Source organism: Phlebotomus argentipes, unplaced genomic scaffold (assembly GCF_947086385.1).
Source record: "Phlebotomus argentipes unplaced genomic scaffold, Phlebotomus argentipes genome assembly contig_17, whole genome shotgun sequence".
Lineage (NCBI taxonomy): Eukaryota > Metazoa > Arthropoda > Insecta > Diptera > Psychodidae > Phlebotomus > Phlebotomus argentipes.
Genome location: NW_026776166.1, coordinates 338,119 through 362,119, shown reverse-complemented (window position 1 = coordinate 362,119; position 24,001 = coordinate 338,119). Strand labels below are relative to the sequence as shown.

The following is a 24,001-nucleotide window of genomic DNA, read 5'->3' as shown; positions in this document are numbered from 1 at the left end:
GTGAGTTCTTTTCCAAATCACCAAGCTGGAGTACCTCGAGATGCAGACATTGCGTAAGAAAACAAGCCCCTGCAAATGTGAGTGTGTTTTCACGGCAGTTTTCACACGAAGAAACGAGATGGGAGGCCTGAAAAAGGGCGACAATCCATGCAATTTCCTCAATTTTTCATTCGGCCAATGTCGGCTCCGCTCGTGCGGGGCGCCATAAACGGTGACGTCATGGATTTGATAGAAAACTGCGTCGAGATTCGCCCATTCGGGGTGTTTGTGAATTAATTTGACATTCATTCACATCGCGCACTTGCCAGAGGCACTCCACCAGCGCAAGATCAGCGTTCCTGGCCAGAGGCATGGGGTCAGTGGTGTGAGGTCACACAGCTGGCGATTGTACGCGAGAGTGCAAGCGAGTGTCGTGATGAACGCGAACCAGGAAGTGCCAAGTAATAAAATTCAGGAGATTGACACTCATCCAGACACATTTACACCACAGAGATCACTGCCCTTGGCTTGTATGCGCTCTCACCACGCTCCTCTCTCTTCTCTCTTGCAGACCGAAACGATCCGGGGAGGTTCTTCGGCGATGGCGTGACGTTCAAGGCGAAACTCATCGGGATCCTGGAGGTTGGAGAGGCGCGCGGCGACCGGATGTGTCAGGAGGCGCTCCAGGTGAGTCTTAGGCACGAGATCCGGGCGGGCCGAGGGTGCTCACTCTCCTCTCTTGTGCTCCGCAGGACCTCAAGATGGCCATTCGGGCGGCGGGAGAGCACAAGCAGCGCATCACCATTCACGTGACCATCGACGGGCTCCGGCTGCGCGACGAGAAGACGGGAGACTCCCTGTACCACCACCCGGTACACAAGATCTCCTTCATCGCCCAGGACATGACGGACTCGCGCGCGTTCGGCTACATCTTCGGCTCGCCGGACAGTGGCCACCGCTTCTTCGGCATCAAGACGGACAAGGCGGCCAGCCAGGTGGTGCTGGCCATGCGCGACCTCTTCCAGGTGGTGTTCGAGCTGAAGAAGAAGGAGATCGAGCTGGCGCGCCAGAACATCCAGAGCAAGACCATCCACGAGCACCATCCCATCACGCTCAGTCGCACCATCGAGAGCAGCTACACGAAGAGCCACGAGATGGTCAGCGCGTCCAGCAAGAGCATCGCCAGGCCAGAGGTGAGTAATCCGCTCTGGAATTTCGGGCCGAAATCACTTCGCATTCCTCAGGGGATTTCTTATCGCTGCGGAGCAGAGTAATTGCCAATTGGCTTCAATCTCGGCCATAACGGCGTGGTTTGTTAGTTTCAGTTAAAAGTTTTCCCCACACTTAATGTCACAGTGTAATTAGCACTAAAGTTTCCTCGTTATCGCTGCGGTTCGCCATGATAACAGCATTATTATTCTTAAAGCATAAAACAGTGTCGTGCTGCAATTGTTGCAGCAGCATATGCTGTAAAGCAATGAGAACTTTCGGAGTAGCTTCGATTTTTGAAGATCAAGAAAGAAGAAGGACTAGAAATGAGAAATAAACCTGAAGAAAACAAGAAATTATGACGATTTCACGATCAAAATTGCATCACATGCTAATTTAAATTTATCAAATTTTGATCTTGCAATTACATGAATTAATAGTTGATTTTTCCATGGAAATCACATTGAAATTTCCTCTCTAATAGTACATTTGAAGATGATGACATGAGATTGTCTTGCAAGATATTGTTCAGTATTGAGAGGCAAATTGTTGATTTAATTTTTCACAATATTGTACGAATGAATATATTGAAACGTGATAATAAAGTGCGAAGGAAAACACATTTTGCCGCAGCAACAACAATGACGACATAGCAATTTAAGGGAAATCATAGTCAAGTGCAATGCATGAAATTTATTGAATTGTGTCAAAACTACAAATCCATAAAATTTGTACTGGAATTATTCATTAATATCTGCTCTGTGGCTCAGCTTTCTCCGGAATCAGTGGCAGATTTGGTGGACTTGGAGCAAGAGCTGAGCTCTATTCAGCGCGGCATCACGCAAATGGAGAGAATAACGCCCAACGAGTTGCCGTCGAAGTCCTCACTGGACAGTGAAGATCCCTTTGGAGACTCCTTCACCAAGTTTCCGGTGAGTTTTTTCGGGTGTTGTTTGCGTGGATTTGGAGACAATTGAGTGGTTTACTTTCACAGCACGCGTCTTACAATTTGCTGCCGCCGCCGGAATCGTCTCGATCGCGGCACTCGAAGCCGCTGAAGCCGCCGTGTGAGGAGAGGGCAGAGGAGAAGACTCCGCCGGCTGTACAGTCGGCGTCGGCGAGCGGATCGGCGCGCGAGGATTGGATGAACGTGGGCGAGTCGGACGGTGTGTTCGAAGAGGCGGCGCGAGGTGAGGAGAAGTCTCTGGAGGATTCGCTGATCGCATCCACCAGCACCGGCAGCAATCTGGGCGGTGCTGACGGCGCGACGGTGACGAAGTATGTGGATGCATTTACGGATCTCGATCCGCTGGGCACGGGAAGAACGAGGCCGTATGTGGACAAGAAGTTCTTCTTCCAAGATCTGAAGAATCCGCCCAAGAAGGTGCTGCGCGAGCTGTCCGGCCCGGACGCGGGCTTCACGGCGACATTCTCGGGCATGAGCGGCAGTGGTGGTGCTGATGAGGAGGGCAGGGCGCACGACAGTGGGATAAGTGACATTGACTTGGCCATGTTTGAGTCCGTGCAGGTGCCGGAGAAGGTGAGAGATGAGGTGAACAGGAGTGTGGATAGTGCAAAGACTGATGACTCTCTGACCAAGGAGATTTCTGATCCGTTTACCAAAGGACACATTGATCCGTTTGTCGATGATGAGGACTTCGCCAGGGCGTCCATTGATCCGTTTGACTTCTCGTTCGAGAAGGGGCAGAGCTTTGTGTCGTCCAAGAACCAAACAGCAGTATTGAGTGATACCAAAAGCAGCGCGGAGGAGGGAAAGGGGGAGGAAAATGTCTTCAATGGGCCGCTGCAGGTGAACTTGCCGCCAGAGAGTTGGCCGTCGTACATGAGTCAGAGGCGATTGGATCGCCAGAACTCCGTTTCGCCCACGGGCTTGTCTGCCTCGGCTATCATTCGCAATCGCCCGAGTGTGTTCAAGCAGAACACAGTGGATGTGATCAGTAGCATAAGCTCGAAGAAGATCGTGAAGCCGCATCTCTTCGGGCAGAAGTTCTCCAAGAGAGACTCCAACAGTATAAATATGCGGCGATTACAGGAGTCGGACTCGATGAGTGAGAATGAGACGGCGCCAGAACCTCCGCCGCGGCCGGACTCATCAACACACGTCGAACCGCCACCGTTGCCGCCGAAGAAGCAATTCGGGGACATCGTCATTCGGCCCAGCAGTCGATCGGCGAGTTCTGGCTATGGCTATCGCGATCGCTACGATTACGCTGGGGGAAAGATGAAGAACTCGGTGGACGCTCCGCCATTGCCACTGCCGTCGCGCCGCATTGGCCGCTCGGACGGCAGCTATCCGGGTCCGGGGAGGCCTGAGAAGAAGCCCACTGACGACGAGGAATATCTCACACCGCTGTCGAAGGGCGAGATGCCGATTCTACTGCCACCGCCAGCCAAGGCGGGCACAAAGTCTCGCGGACGGAAGGTCGATGTGAGTGAGATTAGGGGCCATCCGAAGCCAGCAAAGTCCGCAGAAGCGCCTCCAGTGCTGCCGGATATCACGCTGAGTCAACTGCTGACGCTCGGCATTGACGAGCTGGCACTGAAGCTCAACGTTCCAGTGTCGAAACTGAGCACAATGACGCTGGTGGAGTTGACCACGTACTTGTCGGACTTCCTGGAGAATGCCAAGAAGACACCTCCGATGGGGGCGCCTGAGGAACCGGCACCGCCGCCGCCAGCAGCTCCGACTGCGGCGATCTTCAAGGTGAACTTCGACCAGAAGAGCGATGATCAGCTCTTTGTGGCCAAGTTTGACGACGATGACAACTTCGGCGGACAGACGTTCGTGGCGAACTTCGATGAGATGGACATCAAGCCTCCGGAGCCGATTCTGCAGACTTCCGCCATCGACAGATACGCGGCGTTCAGAGAGATTATGGGCAGTGAATTCAAGGATGACGATACTCCGGCGGACAGGGAGGAGGAGGACAAGTTCGAGGACACTCTGGAGAGGATCAGTCCCATTGTGGCGGCGGGAAGCTCTCCGGAGACGGATCAGGACGGTGTGTTCCAGGCAGCGAGGATTGACACGAAAATCACGGAGGCCATTGCTCAAGCTAAAGATCGCTACGCGGCGCTGAGGGACATCATTCTGGTGGAGGATTTGTTCGACAGAGCGCCCACGTCGGCGACTGTGGTGACTTCGCAGGTGTGCGAGGAGGAGATGAAGGACGAGGAGGAGAGCGATGGCGAGAAGGCGAAGGAAATGTCTCTGTTGGATGCAAACACGCCGGCCATGAGCACGAGCAGTCTCACGGCGGCAGGAATGAAGGATGACATTGAGATTGATGAGCTGATGAATAGGGCCATTTCGAATCTATCGCTGGACAGCAGAGATCATCTGTCGCCGTCGAAATCTCCCGTGGCCACAGCACAGAATGCTTCCACGTCGCCGATTCGACTGCAAAACACGCCAGTCATGTTGCAGTCCAAATCTCCCACTCTCACCACGCCGCAGTTAGGCGAAAGTGGCCAGGAGCCAGTGATTCACGGCAAAACCACAGTGACTGACATGTCCACGTCGCCGATTCCCATCCAGAAGTCTCCAATATCGCGATCGCCATTGCAACGCTCGCCATTAGCCAAGTCACCAATTGATAATCTAGTCAATCAGCAAGGAACTTCCTCCAAATCTCCCACCATTCCCCAATCGCACGGGGTGGCCAATATCCTGGAGACTCACAGGCAGGAAAACTCCGGATCTCTGAGCGATGTGGTGTGTGTGTCTTCGCCGGACATTGACAAGAACGAAGGTGAGTTTTAATCTTAAGATTGAAGAGTTCTTTTCTGATTCATTGTTTGCCGATTATAGATGCCCAGAAAGGGAAACCAACTCCGGTCAATAGCGATTCCTGGGCAGTGTTTGATGCGCCATCAGAGGAGAAGGAAGCTCCTGTTCGCAGTCCTCGAGGTGAGATGAAATGAAGTGACTCAAGCGAACAGTGTTTATCAATGTTTTCTCTCATGTGTGAAGATCCGTCGAAGAATGGCGAGAGTCCCTGTTCGTCGGACAAGGACGACTGGAAGGGTGAGGGCGAGTTTGGTCGTCGCTGGCCGCCGAGAGGACACACATCGTCGTCCTCACGCGACGTGAGTCCTTGGGATGAGGACACGCCGGCTGAATATCGACGACGTCCGCCGCTGAGCACGGATCGCCACGGACACTACATGCGGCACGGACGGCGGATGAACTCGTGCGATGAGGACTATGAGTAAGTAGGCGTGATGTGAATCACGGTGAGGGCCGAAGAGAGATGAGAAGAAAGTTTTGGTTGTTGTTCTTGCACCAGGTACGAGATGGAGTTCAGCAAGAAGCGCGACAGACGCTCCAAGGTGCCCGTGACGCGCAGCCGGGAGACGTTCGAGGGTGGCGACACGGGCGCTTGGTATCACAGTGGCGATGCGCACAATTGGTCGCCGGCTGAGGAGGACGATCGTGCGCGATCCTTCGACAGGAGCTCCTACGAGAGGAGCACTTATGGGCCGCCGTATGAGAAGCGCGAGCACAAGGGCGGCTACTCTGGGCGCTATGACAAGAGGAAGTACTTCGGGTCCTACGCGCGAACGGGAGACTATGACTTCGAGGGGTATGACGATGCGGAAGCGTACGAGATGGCCAGAGGACGCGAGGCGGCGGGCAAGGCGTCACGCAAGGAGTACGTGGACGTGTTTGAGGCGGTGTCAACTGGTGGAGCCTTCGAGCGCAGCAGCAGCCGCGATCGCATCAAGCCGCGTGAGTACTATTACGATCGCAAGAGCTTCGACCGCGAGAGTGGCGAGTCTTACGACAGTGGCTGTGGAGGAAGATTCGGGAATCGCGACGCAACGTACGGGAGTTTGGAAGTGATGAGAGATGACTACATCGATCGCTCAAGGTGAGTTTATTGCTTTATTTTGATTTTTCCCAAGAATTCATCCCTTCGCTCATGACTAAGCGTGAGGCTTCGAGAGATGCTGACGTCCGTAATAGTCATAGTGAGGAACGTTGAACCAATAATTGGAAGCTTGTTCGTGATCATGGTGATTGTTGTTGTTGTTCACACTGTGATGCTCATTCTCATGCTGAAAGAAGAGTAATTGTCAAGTCATCTACTGAATAATGGCTATTTATTTGTACATAATTGACATGATATAGTATTTAAATGCGATCCTTGGTGAGGAAGTGCTTTGATTGCCAGAGATTTGCTGTGTATTGATTGATATAATCACGCGAGAGTTCACTATGCGGCTTAGAATGTGATCTTTTCTCATGAATTTCGTGCTGTATAAGAGAAAATGGCACTCTTAATTGTCTTAATTTGGCTAGAAGTGGTGCAGATTAACTTACAGATGCCTGAATGTGAACTTGATGTCCTCTGTGGTGGACACGAGCTGCGCACAAGGCAATTAAAGCCAGAAGTAAGAAAATGATCTTCATGGTTGAAGATTGATCAATGAACTGAATGTTATTTGTCTCATCAACCTTCTATTTATCAGCTTGCAATATTTTTGTGATTCCTGAGATTAAATAGTCAGCAATTTAACGTTGGTGATTGCATGTGGGATGATTAAATGAGCTCTAGTTCATGGGCGTAGTCTAAAGGGTAAACTATCCCTCGTTTGAGACTCATGAGTGGTTTTAACATCGTGAATTGTCTTCTAGAATGTCCATGAATTAGAAATTAGTGCATATTATCTGTCTAAGGGCGTCAAATTGGATTAAAGTGTGGTGTAATGGTGAGTAAATATCTCGTCTCATATCACAAACATTTTTCCTGTAATAAATGTCATAATTTATGTGATATTATAAAAGCACTGGAATTGCATTTGTGTGAATTCTTTGGAATGCGAATTTCGTGTTCACATCATGCTGATAAGAGATGTGATGCGAGAGTCAAAGAACTCAATTCTAAGCTCGATTTGACTATGTGGGATGAGTGGAAAGGGAGGACATGAGAAAGCTATTAAATTTAGTAAGATGAAAGGATTTGAGCGGCTTATTGAGCGTATCCTGCATTTTCAGGTATTTGTCTGCCGAGAAGAGCAGATCCTTGCGCAAGGGAATCCGCCGGAGTACCGAAGACGACGGCTATGAGCAGGATTCGGATGGTGAGATGGGAACAAGGCGTCCTGGTGACACGCGGAGTCTGCAGCGTCCGCCGCAGGGCAGCGGACGGCCGCGCAAGAGCAGCGGCTCGTCGCCGTGGGACGGAGAGGAGGTCACGCCGACGGGGCAGACGAAGACGGCTTCTCTGGCGGCGTGGAAGCGTCCGGCGAGTGCCAGTGAGTCGGAGAGGCGCTTGGCGGAGAGCCGCCGAATGCTGAGTCACGGCACGACTCTGTCTGGGTCGGACGGTGAGAAAGATCGGCGCTTCAGGAAGAAGACGCGCGTGAGGGTCAAAGACAGCGATCCGCGGGTCAACTATGCCAGCTTGCGATACAGTCAGGCGCGCAGTTGCCGCAGCGATGACTATTATGACTTCGATGACGTGCAATTGCCACCGGGAAGAGTGCCGCCGGACGCTGATTACTACAATTTGACGAAGCAGCAGTTCTTCAAGAGCACGACGCCGCGCTCCGAGACTCGGTCAATGGGTGAGACGCTGCGTGGGCAGGAGGAGAGGCGCTTCAAGAAGCACCTGTCGCGCGATCCGTACTTCGAGGTGGAGCATCCGCAGAAGTTCGCCACGTTCGACGAGGGCGCACTGAAGGCGGCCAAGGGACACTTTAGGCGGGAGTTCGACTTTGAGGAGTACGAAGACACACCGCGAAGCACCACCAGCAGCAAGTTCAACTTCGACGAGGAGCAGGGCTTCGAGAGCGACTTCAATTCCCCGTCGAATGGCAAGTCCTATCGCTTCTCGAATGACTTCTCTGACTCCAAAGAGTCCCCGCGACCGCACACGGCCGGGAATTACTCGTTCGAGTCCGGCGGCTTCTCCACGCCGTCGACGAAGCTGCGCTTCGACGAGAATGTGCAGCACATGTTCGAGGATGACTTCAGCAAGGCTGAGCTGAATGTCGAGAGTGAGGATCAGTGGAGTGCCGAATTGCCGAAGAAGTCGCTGAAGAACACGGCGAGTCGCAACAACTTTGACCACCTGAAGAAGTCGGAGTCGGTGAATATCTTCGCGAAGAAGACGGAGGATCCGTTCGAGGATGATGATTTCTTCAAGAGCTCAGAACCTGACAAGGGAGAGCCGCGCAAGAAGCCGGACAGCTACAAGTGGGAGAAGAACTTTGCAAACTTCGATGACAACATCTGATCCACCACGAGAATGTGGGTGGGGCGAGAGACGCGCGATGGCAAGAAGATGCGCACCAGCTTGAAGCTCATGCAGAAGATCTTAACAATTAAATATACGCTCGACAGTATTTTGCGTCACAAAGTCAAATACAGAATTTTGTAAGGGTTGAAACAAGTAACAATTTTAAAAAAATATTTCATACAAACTTTGCCATTTGAGGTGAAAAAAAATTCCAGCAATATTTCAATGCAGATTACGATGAAAGTCATTTCTTATTTTTTACACTCTAACACGGCCAGATATTAGCGATTTATTTTGCCAAGATCCAATACTCGTGATTTGAAATACTATATAATTGCATTTTAGTCGTGAAGGAAATTTTTTTTTCTAACAAAAGTCCTCAATTCAGTGATCGATGGGAAGAAGGGAAGAATTTATTTCTGTTGTTTTGCCATAATTGCAATATTTATTGTAGGTATTATTGAATGATTTGCATCAACTTGAATTTCTTACATTCACTCTAGAGTCATATTTCAATGATTTATGTATGATATTCTTATTTCAGTCCATTGTAAATAACATTATGGTGTAAATTGTGAACAAGTATACACAAAGTTTTAAGTATAATTAACATTGCAGAAATACTCTTTTTTCGTTGTTATGCAAGAATTCGATGAGAATGATAACCAAATAACTATTACAATGTTCACAATCTATCGTGTTTGATATTGTGTTATATATCCCAAATTTTTGACATGAGAAAGTGAAATTAAATAATTGATAAACTACTAAATTATTGATAAACAAGTAATGAAGAGAGAGAAAAAAAATATGTCAACATGATACCAAAAAAGAACTTAGATATTTCAATTAATAAAAATTCAATTACATGTAAATTGCATTGGCTTTCGATAATAGAATATTTTTGTTAGTTGTATTTCACAATGATCAAAAAGAAATTTCAGTGAATAAACAATTATTGTAGAAAAAAATGTGTCTTACTCGTGAGGAGATAATTCATGCTGGCAGAAGTGTGATAAGCTGCGATGGAGAAAGAGTGTGTGGCTTGAGGAGGCGCGCTCATTGACGAATGATGCGAAGGAGAGATGAAGAACATACATATGTACAATCCGAGATTACATGAACGCACTTCGTGGCTCTCCGGCGGCTGCATCTCGAGGAGGAGCAGAGATTTCTGGCGCGATCGTGTGGGAAAATTCGTGCCTTCGGCCCAAACGGTCGGCCTGAGCGCCCAAAATTCCCATTCTCGCTTCAGTCGTGCGCCGAAGACCATCCTGCGCGGATGGCCAAGAAGTGTTCTGCCCACAGTGAAGTAACAAAGAATAAAAAAAGAAGGCAGGAACGCCCTCAGTGATCTTTTTGTGTGCTGATCAGTTCCCAGAAATCGGACCCTCAGTGATTTCAGTGTCTCCGCTTCCATTCACCCGTTCGAGGGCTTCGAGGTGCTTCGGTTGGTGAACCTCTGCCGAGCGTGAGCCATAAATTAGGATAAAAGCGTGGTGTAATTGCTTTGCAGGGCGCAGAATGGGGCCCAGTGGAGGCGCGATCTTGCTGATCGCGGCTCTCTTGCCCGCGATCACAAGTGCGGCCGAACTCACGCCGCCGTACTTCAATCTGGCCGAGGGGCGCAAGATTTACGCCACGGCGACGTGCGGCGTGGACACGGACGGACCTGAGCTGTACTGCAAGCTCGTTGGCGCCAACACGGAGAACGACCACAGCTACTATGAACTGATCCAGGGACAAGTGAGTGGAGAAAATCATTTCAGCCTCAACTTTACGATGTTCTGCATCTTGTACGATTGAAAACTACGTGAAATACTCTATTTCCGCCCCTTATTTCTTAATTTCTTTAAAGTAATTGTATATATTTTATTTTGTCTCTATCAAACATGCTTCATGGACACAATATTTAGTTACAAGATCAATTTGGTAATTTTTGATAAGAAAATGAAGGCAATCTTTTATTTCTTGCCAAGAAATGCAGTGAAACTGACATAAAAATCAATATTAGACAAATTTAAATAGTCATAAATTGAAGTTCTTAGAAAGAAAGCGTCTAAATTTTTCAAACACTGCAAGATTTAGATACCAAACGCAAAGAAAAATCACGTATGACGAATGCAGATTAAGAATTAGTTAGAAAATGCGTAATAATAGTAGAAATTTGAACCAAAAACTGATTTTTTGTAGCTTTGTTGCAGTATTTTATAATTTTTCAATCATGTTACGAAGAAATCCGAGTTAAAGAATCATTTGATCATATTTCATTGAGGAAACGTTAAAGAGCAGAACTGAGAGCTTTGCCGGATGCTGAGTCTTTGATAGTCGGCCAAAGAGATAAGCGCAAATCTCTGAGTTGTTGACCTAGGATGAACTCTGGCGTTGTGTCCCGAATTTCTGGTTCACGCTCTTGATCTCTTGCATAGGTTTGCGACTATTGCGACCCGACCAACCCGGAGAAATCGCACCCGCCGACGTACGCCATCGACGGCACGGAGAACTGGTGGCAGAGTCCGCCGCTGTCGCGAGGGATGAAGTACAACGAAGTGAATCTGACCATCGATTTCGGCCAAGTAAGTCAACAAGAGTATGTGCGATTGCATAAGAGATCATACCAGCGGATGATCTCACGCCAAAGCAAACACACGCCACTGGATGAAGTCTGTGTTTATGGATTTCTTGGAGCTATTTTAAGCCCAGCAGCGCTTCCTCGTCAATTTTTCTGGCTCATTGTGCCATGGCAAGAGGGACACATGTTGAACAAGCGCACTGTTTATGCGTGAGCCGCACGAAAGAGAGGGAATTTGAGAGAATTTGAAAAACCCTCGCAAGAAGAGCAGAAAAAGTGCTGCGATAAGTTGAATCTTCTCAAGCGCACAAATGTAGCATGAAATTTAATTCCATCGCCACTTTGGAGGCGCACTTTTCCTCTCAAAGTGTCGCTTATTTAGTCGGAAACAGTGATAATCTCTGTGAGAGAATGTAAGAATTGAGTGTGAAGAGGAGTTTTAAGCTTAGTATGAGAAAATCAGTTTACATTGAACACCATCAACTTGAAGTCAAATAAATATTTGCCAGAGTAATTTCGTGGCGATGAACATGTGCTGCTCATCGATGACTCCATCGGATTTATTTTCACTGAAATTGTTAAATAATCACATTTTCTTCTCGCCCAAGAAGCGCGAGCACGAGAAGTCTCCAATTTCATCTCTGCTCACAGACGATTTTATTCAGCAATTTTAATCTTCTTCACTTCCTTTTTGATATAATTATTCTGTGGCCGCCAGTGAAACGCGCTTACAATTCACTCGTTTTGAGATTTTCTACCAGTGCAAGGCAAGAGAGAGATAAAAGTCAGCAACGGAAGCATCTTATCGTGGGTTTTTGCGGTCCATTCAATGCTTTGATGTTTTTGCAGGAATTCCATGTGGCATATTTGTTCATTCGCATGGGAAATTCACCTCGTCCAGGTTTGTGGACTCTCGAGAAGTCCACGGATTATGGGAAGACGTGGAAGCCTTGGCAGCACTTTTCCGACACTCCGGCTGACTGTGAAACGTACTTCGGCAGAGACAGTCTCAAGCCCATCACGAAGGACGATGACGTGATTTGCACGACTGAATACTCCAAGATTGTTCCTCTGGAGAGTGGAGAAGTAATTGTCGCGAGATGATGGAATTGGGACTGTTTCTCATCTCGATATTCTTGCAGATTCCAGTGACTCTGCTGAACAATCGTCCTTCGGCGAACAACTACTTCAACTCCACGATTCTGCAGGAGTGGACGAGAGCCACGAATGTGAGGATTCGGCTGCTGAGGACGAAGAATCTTCTGGGACACTTGATGTCTGTCGCGCGACAGGATCCGACTGTCACTCGTCGCTACTTCTACTCCATCAAGGATATCTCCATCGGAGGTCGTTGCATGTGCAACGGACACGCCGACACGTGCCACATCCTCGATCCCTCGAGTCCCAACCGCGTGTTGGCTTGTCAGTGTCGCCACAACACCTGCGGAATTCACTGCAACGAGTGCTGTCCGGGCTTTGAGCAGAAGAAGTGGCGCCAAAACACCAACGCTCGTCCTTTCCACTGCGAACGTGAGTAGATTAACGAGCAAACCTTCTTTTTTCACAGCACTTCTCTTTCTCTCTCTCGTTCTCAGCTTGCAACTGCTTCGGCCACTCCGGATCGTGCGTCTACGATGAGGAGATAGACGAGAAGGGTCTGTCGCTGGACATTCACGGCCACTACGAAGGCGGAGGCGTTTGTCAGCACTGCCAGCACAACACCGAGGGCATCAACTGCAACAAATGCAAGCCCACTTTCTACCGCCCGCGCGGGCGTCACTGGAACGAGACCGACGTCTGCCATCCGTGCAATTGCAATCAGCACTACTCCACTGGGAATTGCGAGGAGGAGACTGGACGCTGCGAGTGCCGCAAGGAGTTCCAGCCGCCATTCTGTGATGCCTGTTCTTACGGACACTTTGGATATCCCGATTGTCGGCCTTGCACGTGCAATCTCAACGGAACCGAGGGATATTATTGCGAGCCACACGACGGTAGCTGTCCTTGCAAGCCAAATTTCGCTGGCCAGTTTTGCGAGAAGTGCGCTGAAGGATACTTCAATTTCCCGGAATGCACGCGTGAGTAGAAAACCATCTTGTGTGGAGGGCAATATTGTGGCAATCGATAATTAAATTATTTACAGCTTGCGAATGCTTCCCTCTGGGATCGGTGAGCCTGGTGTGCAAGGAGGACGGACAGTGTCCGTGTCTGAGGAACTATGCCGGAAAGCATTGCGACACCTGCAAGAACGGATACTTTGGCTTCCCTGGCTGTGCTTGTGAGTGTCGGACATGTTTTTACTCTCTAATTCAGGCTGCTTATTTCCCACTGTCTTTCCCCTTCAGACTGCGATTGCGACATTCGCGGCACTGTTGATGAGGTGTGCAACAAGGACACCAGCGAGTGCATCTGTCGCGAAGGCTACGGTGGTCAGCGATGTGATAGATGCATTAACGGCTACTACAACTATCCTGATTGCGTGCCATGCAACTGCTCGACAGACGGCAGTGTGTCCATGTCCTGCGACGCGACAGGCAAGTGCAATTGCATCACGAACTTCGCCGGAAGGACGTGCTCATCGTGTGCCGCCGGATACTACAAATACCCAGAGTGCCTGCGATGCAACTGCGACATCCACGGATCGGACGGAATATCGTGCAATGCTGAGGGTCAGTGTCTGTGCCTCAATAACTTCGATGGCAAAACGTGCAGCCAGTGCAAGGAGGGATACTACAACTTCCCAGCTTGCGAGGAGTGCAACTGTGATCCCGCTGGTGTGATATCGCAATTCGCTGGATGCGGTTCAGTGCCTGCCGGCGAGTTGTGCCAGTGCAAGAAGCGCGTCACGGGACGTATTTGCGATATGTGCAAACCGCTGTACTGGAATTTGAACGTGTCGAATCCTGAAGGCTGCGAGGAGTGCAACTGCTTTGTGGATGGCACAATTGGAGCTCTGGACACTTGCGACATCAAGACTGGACAGTGTCCATGCAAGCCAACAGTGCGCGGAAGGACGTGCAACATGTGCAAGGATGGCACATTCGATCTTCACGCGGGCAGTCTCTTCGGGTGCCAGGATTGTGGGTGTGACATTGGAGGATCGATCAATGGCGTGTGCGAGAAACACACCGGACAGTGCAAATGTCATCCCAGGATCACCGGACGAACGTGTAATCAGCCGCTCACGACTCACTACTTCCCGACGCTCTATCAGTATCAGTACGAATATGAGGACGGCAGAGGACCACACGGAGAATTTGTGCGCAACAATCACGACGAGACGATCTTCCCGGACTTCAGCAAGAAGGCTTACGCGGTGTTCTCCAATCTGCAAACTGAGGTGCTCAATGAGGTGCACATCTTCAAGTCGTCGGTCTATCGTGTGGTAATTCGCTATGTGAATCCATCGGATAAGAACATCATTGGACAGATTACAATCCAATCGGACAATCCCAGTGAAGCTGATCAGACGTAAGTGTGAATCGAATTGAGCTTCAGAGTTTGAGTTATAATTCCTCTTTTTGGTGCATTTCAGGGCGAAAGTACTCTTCAAGCCGACAGATAAACCCACTTTCGTGACTGTTTCCGGATCTAGAGGCGAAATTCCCTCACCAGTTGTTCTTGATCCTGGCCATTACATCTTGAAGACCAGCATTGACAAGGTCATCTTTCTGGATTACTTCGTGCTTTTGCCAGCTGCTTACTACGAAGCCTCACTGTTGACCAGGAAAATTGAGAATCCCTGCGAAATCTCGGATCTCAGCCTCTGCAGCCACTACAGATATCCATCTGTGGACATGTACGAGCCCAAATACTATCCATATAAGAAGGACTTCAACATAATCATACTCGATGTGAACTACATGGACACTGCGGACATGAAGATACTGGACAACAACAAGATCGCGATTCTCTCTGGCTATCAACCGGCGCTTCACTATGATTTGAAAGTGGAGGAAACTGGACGATACATAATCGTTGTGGATTACATCACTGGACGCAACAACACAGAAGCTGTGCTCAGCAATGTAAAGTTCAACAACGACGAGGATGGCATCATCACGTACTATTCCTGTCCGTACACCACGGCTTGTCGCCAGCCGGTAATCGATGCAGAGTCTCGCGAGAAGATTGTGTTCCTCAGGAAGGACGATCGAGAGGTGAGCAACACAGTCATTCTCAATGCTGGCCAGAATGAGGTCGGCATTGTGTCCGTCACGGCGATTCCGCTGGAAGAATGGTCACTGGATTATGTCACGCCGAGTCCTGTGTGTGTCATGCGCGATGGACTCTGCGTTCAGGGATCCTTCCGCACAGCTCCGGACTCCAAGAAGATAGAATTCGAGACCGATCACGAAGATCTGGTGGCGAAGTTCCATCCAGTGAACATTTTCGATCTCAATGCGAATCTTGTCTATCTCGCGAAGGATCAAAGAACTGTGGAAGTGCAATCAAAGGTGCCAAATCCCGGACGATATGTGGTGCTGGTGAAGTACTATCAGCCTCATCATCCAACATTCAACATTGACTATCGCATTCAAGTGGATCAGCAATCACACGATGGCAAATTCCCGGTGCGTCACTGTCCATCCAATGTGGGATGCCGAGAGTTGATCAAGGGCGAAGGAGAGTACATTTGGTTCGACATTGAGAATGATTTCGCACTCACTCTGACCAATTCTGATCCGCACAAGGATGTGTGGCTGGACTTCGTGCTGCTCGTGCCGGCGGAGCAATTCAAAGAGTATCTTCTGAACCAGGAAACCTTCGATCAGACTAAAGAATTCATCCAGTACTGCGGCCAAGATCACTTCTACGTGCAGCTCAATGCGTCTGACTTCTGCAAGAAGGCCGTCTTCTCGCTCACGGCTGACTACAATCACGGCGCTTTGCCGTGCGCGTGCGACATTGACGGCTCCACGAGTCTCGAGTGCGATCCTTTCGGCGGCCAGTGTCAGTGCGGACCTCATATCACGGGCAGGCAGTGCGACACGTGTCGCATCGGCTACTACGGCTTCCCCTACTGCAGAGCCTGCAACTGTCCACCAACGGCGCAGTGTCATCCGCAGACCGGCGAATGCGTTTGTCCGGAGAATGTCGTTGGCGAGAAGTGTGATCGCTGCGCTCCTTACGCGTATGGCTTTGACACAGTCAGTGGCTGTCGAGAGTGTCACTGTGATCCACTCGGCGTGGTCTATGGCAATATTCAGTGCGACATCAACAACGGAAGCTGCTCGTGCAAGCCTCATGTGGTGAACAGAGCCTGCGACAGGTGCGAGAACGGCTACTTCAACTTCCCTTACTGCGATCCTTGCAATTGCGATGTTCGCGGCACGACCTTCGAAATCTGCGATCAGGCTGACGAGTCGTGCTACTGCAAGAAGAACGTTGTTGGACCGAATTGTCGAGACTGTGCTGAAGGCACTTACAATCTCCAGGCGTCGAATCCCGAAGGATGCACTAAGTGCTTCTGCTTCGGCAAGACAACGCGCTGTGAAAGTGCCTTCTTGCGACCACTGAACATCAGCATGTTCAAAGATGTGACTGTGGCTTCGATTGCTGCCTTGCCCGAGGACGTTCTCATCGAGGAGTGGCAGCCCAACAAGGAACACATCCTTGTGGATGATCAGCGACTTGAGATCCAAGTGGATTTCAATGGGCTGAACACTGAAGAGCTCGGCGTTGTGTATTTCGGCATGATTGATCGACTCGTGGGACAGGATAATCATCTCACAGCCTACGGAGGACATCTCACGTACACCATTCTCTACACAACTGGACTCTACGGCAGTGCCATCATTGCACCCGATGTCATTCTCAAGGGAAAGGATCAGACTCTCGTGCACCAGAGCTATGAACAGCCTGCCAATGCTCACGTGTTCCGCGGCGTGGTGAAAATGGTGGAATCGAATTTCAGGTAAACTGCCAACTTTCGCTGATTCATTACTAACTTTGCATTTAATTGATTTATGATTGTCTTTTGCAGAACTGTGAGCGGAGCTGCTGTGACACGTGAGCAGTTCATGACTCTGCTGAAGTGCCTGGAGAAGATTTACATCAGAGGAACTTACTGGGATGGCACAAAAGTCTCGCGATTGTCCGAAGTTGCCTTGACCATGGCAGATGCTGATCTCGAGCACTACGGACTGTACGAGGATCTGGCTGTGGAGAAGTGCTACTGTCCTGCTGGATATCAGGGCTTGTCGTGCGAGGACTGTGCTCCTGGCTACTATCGCGATCCCAACGGTCCTCATGGTGGCTACTGCATCCCATGCCACTGCAACGGACACGCGAAGACGTGCGATTACAACACGGGAATCTGCCACGAGTGTCTGCACTCCACGACGGGCGATCACTGCGAGACGTGCATTGAAGGATACTACGGCAATGCGACGTACGGCACACCGTACGATTGCATGATCTGCGCCTGTCCCATGCCCATTGAGGGCAACAACTTCGCCACCAGCTGCGAAGTGTCCGAGGACGGCTACCAGATTCACTGCGAGTGCAAGCCAGGATACGCTGGCGCCCGATGTGAGAGCTGCGCCGCCGGATTCTTCGGCGAGCCCGAGAAGGAGGGACACACTTGCAGACCTTGTGACTGCTCTGGCAACATCGACACCACAATGCCCGGATCGTGCGACTCTGTGAGCGGAGAGTGTCTTCTGTGTCTCAACAACACCTTCGGATCGGCCTGCAATCTGTGCGCGCCCGGATTCTACGGCGACGCCATCGATCTCAAGGACTGCCAAAGCTGCGTGTGCGACCAACTGGGAACGGAGTATTGCGATTCGCACATCGGCACTTGCCACTGCATGCGAAATGTCGTAGGCGACAAGTGTGATCGATGCGACGACGATCACTATGGATTCGATTCTGGGCTGGGATGCAAACCGTGCGACTGCGGCGTGGCTTCGGAGAGCACGCAGTGCGATGATCACACAGGCGGATGCAGATGCAAGCCGGGCGTTGTGGGTCGTCAATGCGATCGCTGCCATCCAGGATTCTGGAACTACACGTCGGAAGGATGCTTGCGTGAGTAGCCATATATTTCACTGAATATCTTTGACTGAATGAGTGATTTCTCGCTTTCAGCGTGCTCTTGCAACACGGACTACTCTCGCGGATTGGGCTGCAACGCGAAGACCGGACAGTGCGAGTGTCTGCCTGGCGTCATTGGGGAGAAATGCGACTCTTGCCCATATCGATGGGTTCTTATTCCCAATTCTGGCTGTCGTGAGTGCGATCACTGCCATCACGCATTGCTCGATGTCACGGATTCGCTGAGAGCCGAATTAAGTCCTGTTGTGGAGGACTTTGAGACAATCGCTGGCGGATACTTTACAGCGCAGAAATTGAATTACTTTGACGAACAAGCGAATAAAATCCAACCAGATGTTCTTGCACTCGATCCCAAAGGAGTCAATCTGAATCCTTTGGTCAACGACATCGAAGGGCTGGAGCAAGAGTTGAAGAATGCCGAGCGAAGAATATCGTATGCCGATCAGAATGCCAATGATCTCAAGACGAAAGAGTCCGAGTTGAAGAAGAAAGCCAATGAAGTGCTCAAAGGCAGTTTCGACACAGATAGAGCGGTCAAAATGACTGTGGCGGAGGTTCAGAAGCTGGCAAACAGTCTGGATGATGCCGAGGAGGAGACTCACATCGACAAGGCCATAGAAGAGGCTGAAGAACTTCTCAAGAGCATCATAGCGTACAATATAGACTTAGAGCCAGCGAATGAACAACTCGAGCAGTCGCGCAAGCAGCTAATGCACATTGACGTGACAAAGTTGCCAGCGACTCTGCAGCACTTGCAGATGCAGAACTTGCAGAATGCCACGATGGAGTTCCAGGACAGACTCACGGATGTGTTCAAATTGGGCACAGGTGCAAAGGACAAGGCTCTGAGTGCCAGATACTTAAATGAGAAGAATAAACAGGCGAAGATCAATTCGAAATTCGATACTTTGGCCGAGCAAGCGAAGGAAGCTCGTCGTCATTTGCAAGAAGGACGACATCGTCTTCAGAATGCGACGAAAACGATGCAACAAATTGCAGAGAACACGAAGGAAATCGACAGGGCGAATTATGATCTGAAGGAAATCAATCTGGTTATGGGAAATGTCCTTCCCACCAAGGAGCAGAGTTACAGGAATAAGACAGGGAAATTGCGAGATGCCGCCATTCATGCGCAGAATCTGAAGCTAACATCGCAGGATCTTCAGGATCAAATGTCGAACATCGAGGCGAATTCTGGACCAGCAATTCGAGCTGCAACTGCATATTCTGACATTGTGAACACCACAAATGACGCCCGAAAAGCTGTGCGAGAGGCAATTGAGTCAGCTGGAAATGCCACGGATCTCACGACGGGCATTGAAGATCGCGCAGGACATTCGGATCAAGTGGCGAGTGATCTGCTGATAAATGCGCAGAAAGCGCTCAATGCGGTGTCGGTTGATTTGAAGCCTCGTCTGGATAAATCGATGAATGACGTGAAGAGAATTCAGGATCTCAATCAGAACAGCGAGGATCAAAATGCCGCCATCAAAGCCACCTTGGATTCCATAATTTCCACCCCGAAGACCAAAGGATTAGAGAGGGCGAAGGACACCTCAGATACTGCTAACACAAAAGCTCGGGATTCTCTGAAAGTTCTCAAGCCCATCGTGAAGTCACTGCCTGACGATTTGGCGCGTGCACAGGAACTGCCAAAGGAGGTCGACAAGACCCAGAAGGACATTACGCAGATCTCCAATCAAGTGGATCAGGTGAAGGTGATCGTGCCGAACTTAGAGAATCTCGTTGATGAACTGGAGCAGCGGCAGAACGCAACGAATCTTATCTCGAGTGATCTCGGGGATAGGATTGGAAAGCTGCGAAAGCAGGTTGAAATGGCCAGAGACTTGGCGAATAGCGTGAAAGTGGGTGTGAATTTCCATCCGAACACGACTCTGGAGCTCAAGACACCGCCGAATCTTCCTCTTCTGGCGTCAAATACGAAAATGTCGCTGTTCTTCAACACTGAGAAGCCCAATGGCTTCCTCGTGTACTTGGGCAACGAGCAGGGCACTGGAGAGAACAGACCCAAGCACAATGACTTCATGGCGCTGGAGATTGAGAATGGCTATCCGGCGTTGACGATGGATCTTGGCTATGGTCCCGAGAAGATCATAAACAGGAAGTTCGTGGCCGATGGGAAGTGGCACGAGGCCATAATCGATCGGCAGGGGAACAATGTGCAGTTGACCATCAGAGAGGAGCTGGACGACGGCACGGAGAAGCTTCATGTGGTCAATGAGACGCTGCCTGGACCGTATTCTGTGTTCGACGTTGACAAGGACAGTCGTCTGTTTGTTGGCGGCTATCCGCCGGATTTCGTGCCACAGCCAGGACTTGTGTACAACTCCTTTGATGGGCAGATTGAGGACCTGAAGATTGGGGATCAGAATGTGGGATTGTGGAACTTCGTGGACGGACAGGATAACACTGATGGCGCGAAGGAGAGGAACAAATTGATCTCACATGAAGCGCCAACAACTGGATTCCGCTTCAATGGCAACGGATATGTTATCCTGGACGCGAGACCGTACTTCATGAAGACACGATCAACTATTCAGTTCAAGTTCAAGGCGAGCAGGGATTCAAAGGACGGACTGATGTTCTATGCGGGCAAGAATCGACACTTCATCGCTGTGGAGCTGAAGAATGGCGAAGTTCACTTCCAGTTCAAGCTGGGACAACACACTGTCAGCATGCACACAACGGACAAGTTCAATGACAACGGATGGCACGACGTTCAGGCGGTGAGAGATGGAAGGAAGGGCGTTCTGATTGTGGACCACAAACCGATGTACGAAGAGGAGACCTTCGAGGGAACCGATGAAAATCTCAGGATTTCCGATTCCATGTACTTCGGAGGCTTCCCAGGCAAACTGAATCACAGCGAAGTGACGAATCAAGGATTCGATGGTTGCATTGATGGTGTCCATATTGCCACATCGCCTGTGGATCTCAGCAGAAATCTCAAGGCTTACGGAGTTCGTCCGGGATGTCCGGATAAATTCTCCACATCGCTCACCTTCAGGCCAAATGAACCTGGTTATCTGCGACGAGGAAATGTGAGCTCGGACAACTTCTTCCAAGTGAATTTGAAGTTCAGGACCAAACAGGCTGAAGGCGTCGTCTTCTATGCTGCCAATCACGACCAGAGCTCGAACATTGGACTTGTCCTTCACGATGGACATCTCATTCTGTCTAGCAACAGGGAAGCTGTTGTTGGGAAGGCTCTCAACGACGGAGAGTGGCACATTGTGACGGCAACGCACGACAGCCAGAGTCTGAGACTTGATATTGACGATGAAAGTCACTATGGATCTGATGCTCCGGCTCCGCGTCTTCAGATCAGCTTCGGTGATATCTTCTTCGGTGGCCTGCCGAGGAACTTCCGCGTGCCGAAGAACGCACTGAAGACCACTGCGTACTTTGTGGGTTGCATAACCGATGTGACGGTGAACGGAGATGTTGTGAACTTCGCAGAGTCCACAGACAAGACCAATGCAGTCTTGGCCGAATGCCAGTCAGACTTCCTGGACTACGAACTGTGGAAGGTGAAGCATTACTATCCGGAGGAAGGCGCTCCGGATTTGCCAACCAGATTCGATGACACCATAAATGAAATTGACGAGGATGAGACGGAGAAGGAGTTCGTGACAGAGCCTAGTGCACCTGTGTATGTTCCTAGTCCTTCGCCTAAGCCAAAGCCCACCACAACAACCACCACAACTCCGCGTCCAACTCGCCGACCCGTGACACTGAAGCCTCCAGCGCCGACGGAATGCAGGCTTCCGGCCGAGCCTGTGTGGGACGTGGACTTCGAGGCTGGTTACAGATTCGGAACGGGTCTCAACACAAGGGTTGAGTTCCTGCAGATGCCCACCAAGCCGAAGCGAGCGTACGACTTCTCGCTGCAGTTCAAGACTGCCGATCCCGATGGTGTTCTTTTCTATGCCGCCGACACACGGCACACGGACTTCATCGCGCTGTACCTGCAGAAGGGCAGACTCCATCACGTGTTCAAGGGAGGCTCAACGACGGTCAACATGTCGTCACAGTACGAATACCACAACAACGAGTGGCACACAGTGGTGTTCACGCGGTCGCACAGCAAGGGCAAGTTGATTGTCGATGACGACGATATTGCCAATGGCGAGGCTTCGGAAACTCTGAGAGCCATGTCAGTGCATCCGCCTTACTATCTGGGCGGGCTTTCGCCGCAAGTTGTGGAGGATTCCTACATTAACTTGAAGCTGGAGAAGGGCAAGTACTTCACGGGATGCGTGCGCAACTTCCAAGCTGGCGGACGTCCCGTTGGCGACGCTGCCAAGCTCGAGGGCGTCATTCCGTGCTCAGAGCAAGTTGAGCAGGGACACTACTTTGGCGGTGGCTTCGTGAAGCTGCGCGAGCGCTTCCGCGTTGGCACGGACATGACAATCTCCCTGGACATCAAGCCACGCACGCAGGATGGCCTGCTGTTGTCGGTTCACGGGCGCAAGGCTTTCATGATTGTGCAGCTGGTGAAGGGCAACATAAGCTTTGTGGTGGACAACGGAGACGGAGCTTTCGAGGCGACGTTCAATCCTGAACCGAATGAGAACTTCTGTGACGGTGAGTGGCGCACTGTGACTGTAGTGAAGTCGAAGTTCGTCATCACGATTAAGGTGAACAAGATCAACTCACAACCGAAAATCGGACCCACTAAGACACCTTCGGCAGACACAACGCGTCCCTTGTTCCTCGGAGGACATCCGTATCTCCACAAGGTAAGCGCTCTAGAGTTATTAAATGCAATGATTATTGTGTGATTATTGTTCTTCTCTGCAGATTCGAGGCCTGACATCGAGACAATCGTACTTGGGATGCATCCGAAACGTCCGCATCCAGGACAGTCCGCAGGATATTTCACCAGGAATGGCGGTGGGAAATGTTCAGACTGGCGTCTGCTCGACAATTTGAGGAAGTTTGAGTTTCCGCACAGTCTCGAGAAGAAGCTCGCGAAGGTGACGACGTTTTTGGCATTTTCTTCATGGTAAAACGAAACGATGATTGGAATTTAAGAGATATTTGCATAAAATATTTTTGGTCTTATTTCACTATTGACGACTTCGGCATAGATTTGTGACAACGAGGTTGCAAATTTAGACAAAAAGAAGTGCTTTTTTTTCTCCTCTATGTAAAATCATATCAAATCTTATATTATTCTCTCTTTTGTCTATTGATCGGCTTGATTTATTAATTAATTCGCATATATTATCCATATATTAGCGCTTTTATGCTTCCATATTGAGTGTCTCTTCTAAATAAAAATGACCAGCATGTCATTTGTCTCTGATGGAGCAGAAGGAGGTGCCTTTATTTGAGATTGGAGCCAAGCTGGAAGAACCGTTCTTGTGCGATTCCACCCGCCGTGTTCGAGATTTTCCTCACAACATGAGATCGACGCCTCGATGACAAGATTAGCGTGATCTTTATGGGTGATTCAGTGAATTGCCGCATTAATTATTCACCTTTCCAATTTAATAAATTTGTATTAATCAGAAATATGACACCGCGCACAGTGATGCACGTTAGCGTTCGCCTTTATGTGGGTTTTTGGGGTGGTGATCATTGATCACGCGGCCCCACAATATTGTGCCGCGAGTGTTGGAAAAGCAGTGTAAATATGCTGCGCGCTGGGATGGGGGGGGAAAATGAATGTCTGAATCATCGCGCAGAGCGTCGTCTGATTAATTCAATCTCATAAAATCAGTCGCTGAATTGAGACTTTACAATCTATTCCAAATTGGAGATTTTCATCTCGTGGCGGCTATTCAATAAAGCATAAATGAAATTAACAGAAGCAGCAGGAATCTTTGGGTGCTCGAGCAGAAAGAATCCGATTGTCATTAGTTGTTAATTATATTATAAAATA

General features: G+C 49.8%; 2 protein-coding genes across 3 annotated transcripts; both read left to right on the top strand.

The window, feature by feature from the left end:
* Positions 1–35: 35 nt before the first annotated feature.
* LOC132256695 (protein disabled) lies at positions 36–9,533 on the top strand. Of its 2 annotated transcripts, none has more exons than XM_059753191.1 (9): positions 36–77; positions 551–666; positions 732–1,172; positions 1,959–2,120; positions 2,183–4,961; positions 5,021–5,119; positions 5,183–5,420; positions 5,499–6,083; positions 7,211–9,533. In XM_059753191.1, the coding sequence occupies exons 1-9, from the start codon at positions 41–43 to the stop codon at positions 8,451–8,453; spliced, it is 5,700 nt and encodes a 1,899-aa protein (XP_059609174.1). In that variant the 5' UTR covers positions 36–40; the 3' UTR covers positions 8,454–9,533. The 2 variants fall into 2 exon arrangements, with proteins under 2 accessions (XP_059609174.1, XP_059609175.1); XM_059753192.1 differs by lacking the exon at positions 36–77 and adding an exon at positions 233–440.
* An 8-nt stretch (positions 9,534–9,541) lies between these two features.
* Positions 9,542–23,407, top strand: LOC132256770 (laminin subunit alpha). The gene is made up of 13 exons (XM_059753316.1): positions 9,542–9,763; positions 9,831–9,906; positions 9,973–10,202; positions 10,886–11,032; positions 11,878–12,114; positions 12,171–12,558; positions 12,624–13,106; positions 13,172–13,306; positions 13,374–14,499; positions 14,564–16,945; positions 17,015–18,063; positions 18,124–22,853; positions 22,915–23,407. The coding sequence occupies exons 1-13, from the start codon at positions 9,542–9,544 to the stop codon at positions 23,044–23,046; spliced, it is 11,337 nt and encodes a 3,778-aa protein (XP_059609299.1). The 3' UTR covers positions 23,047–23,407.
* The last annotated feature ends 594 nt before the right edge of the window (positions 23,408–24,001 follow it).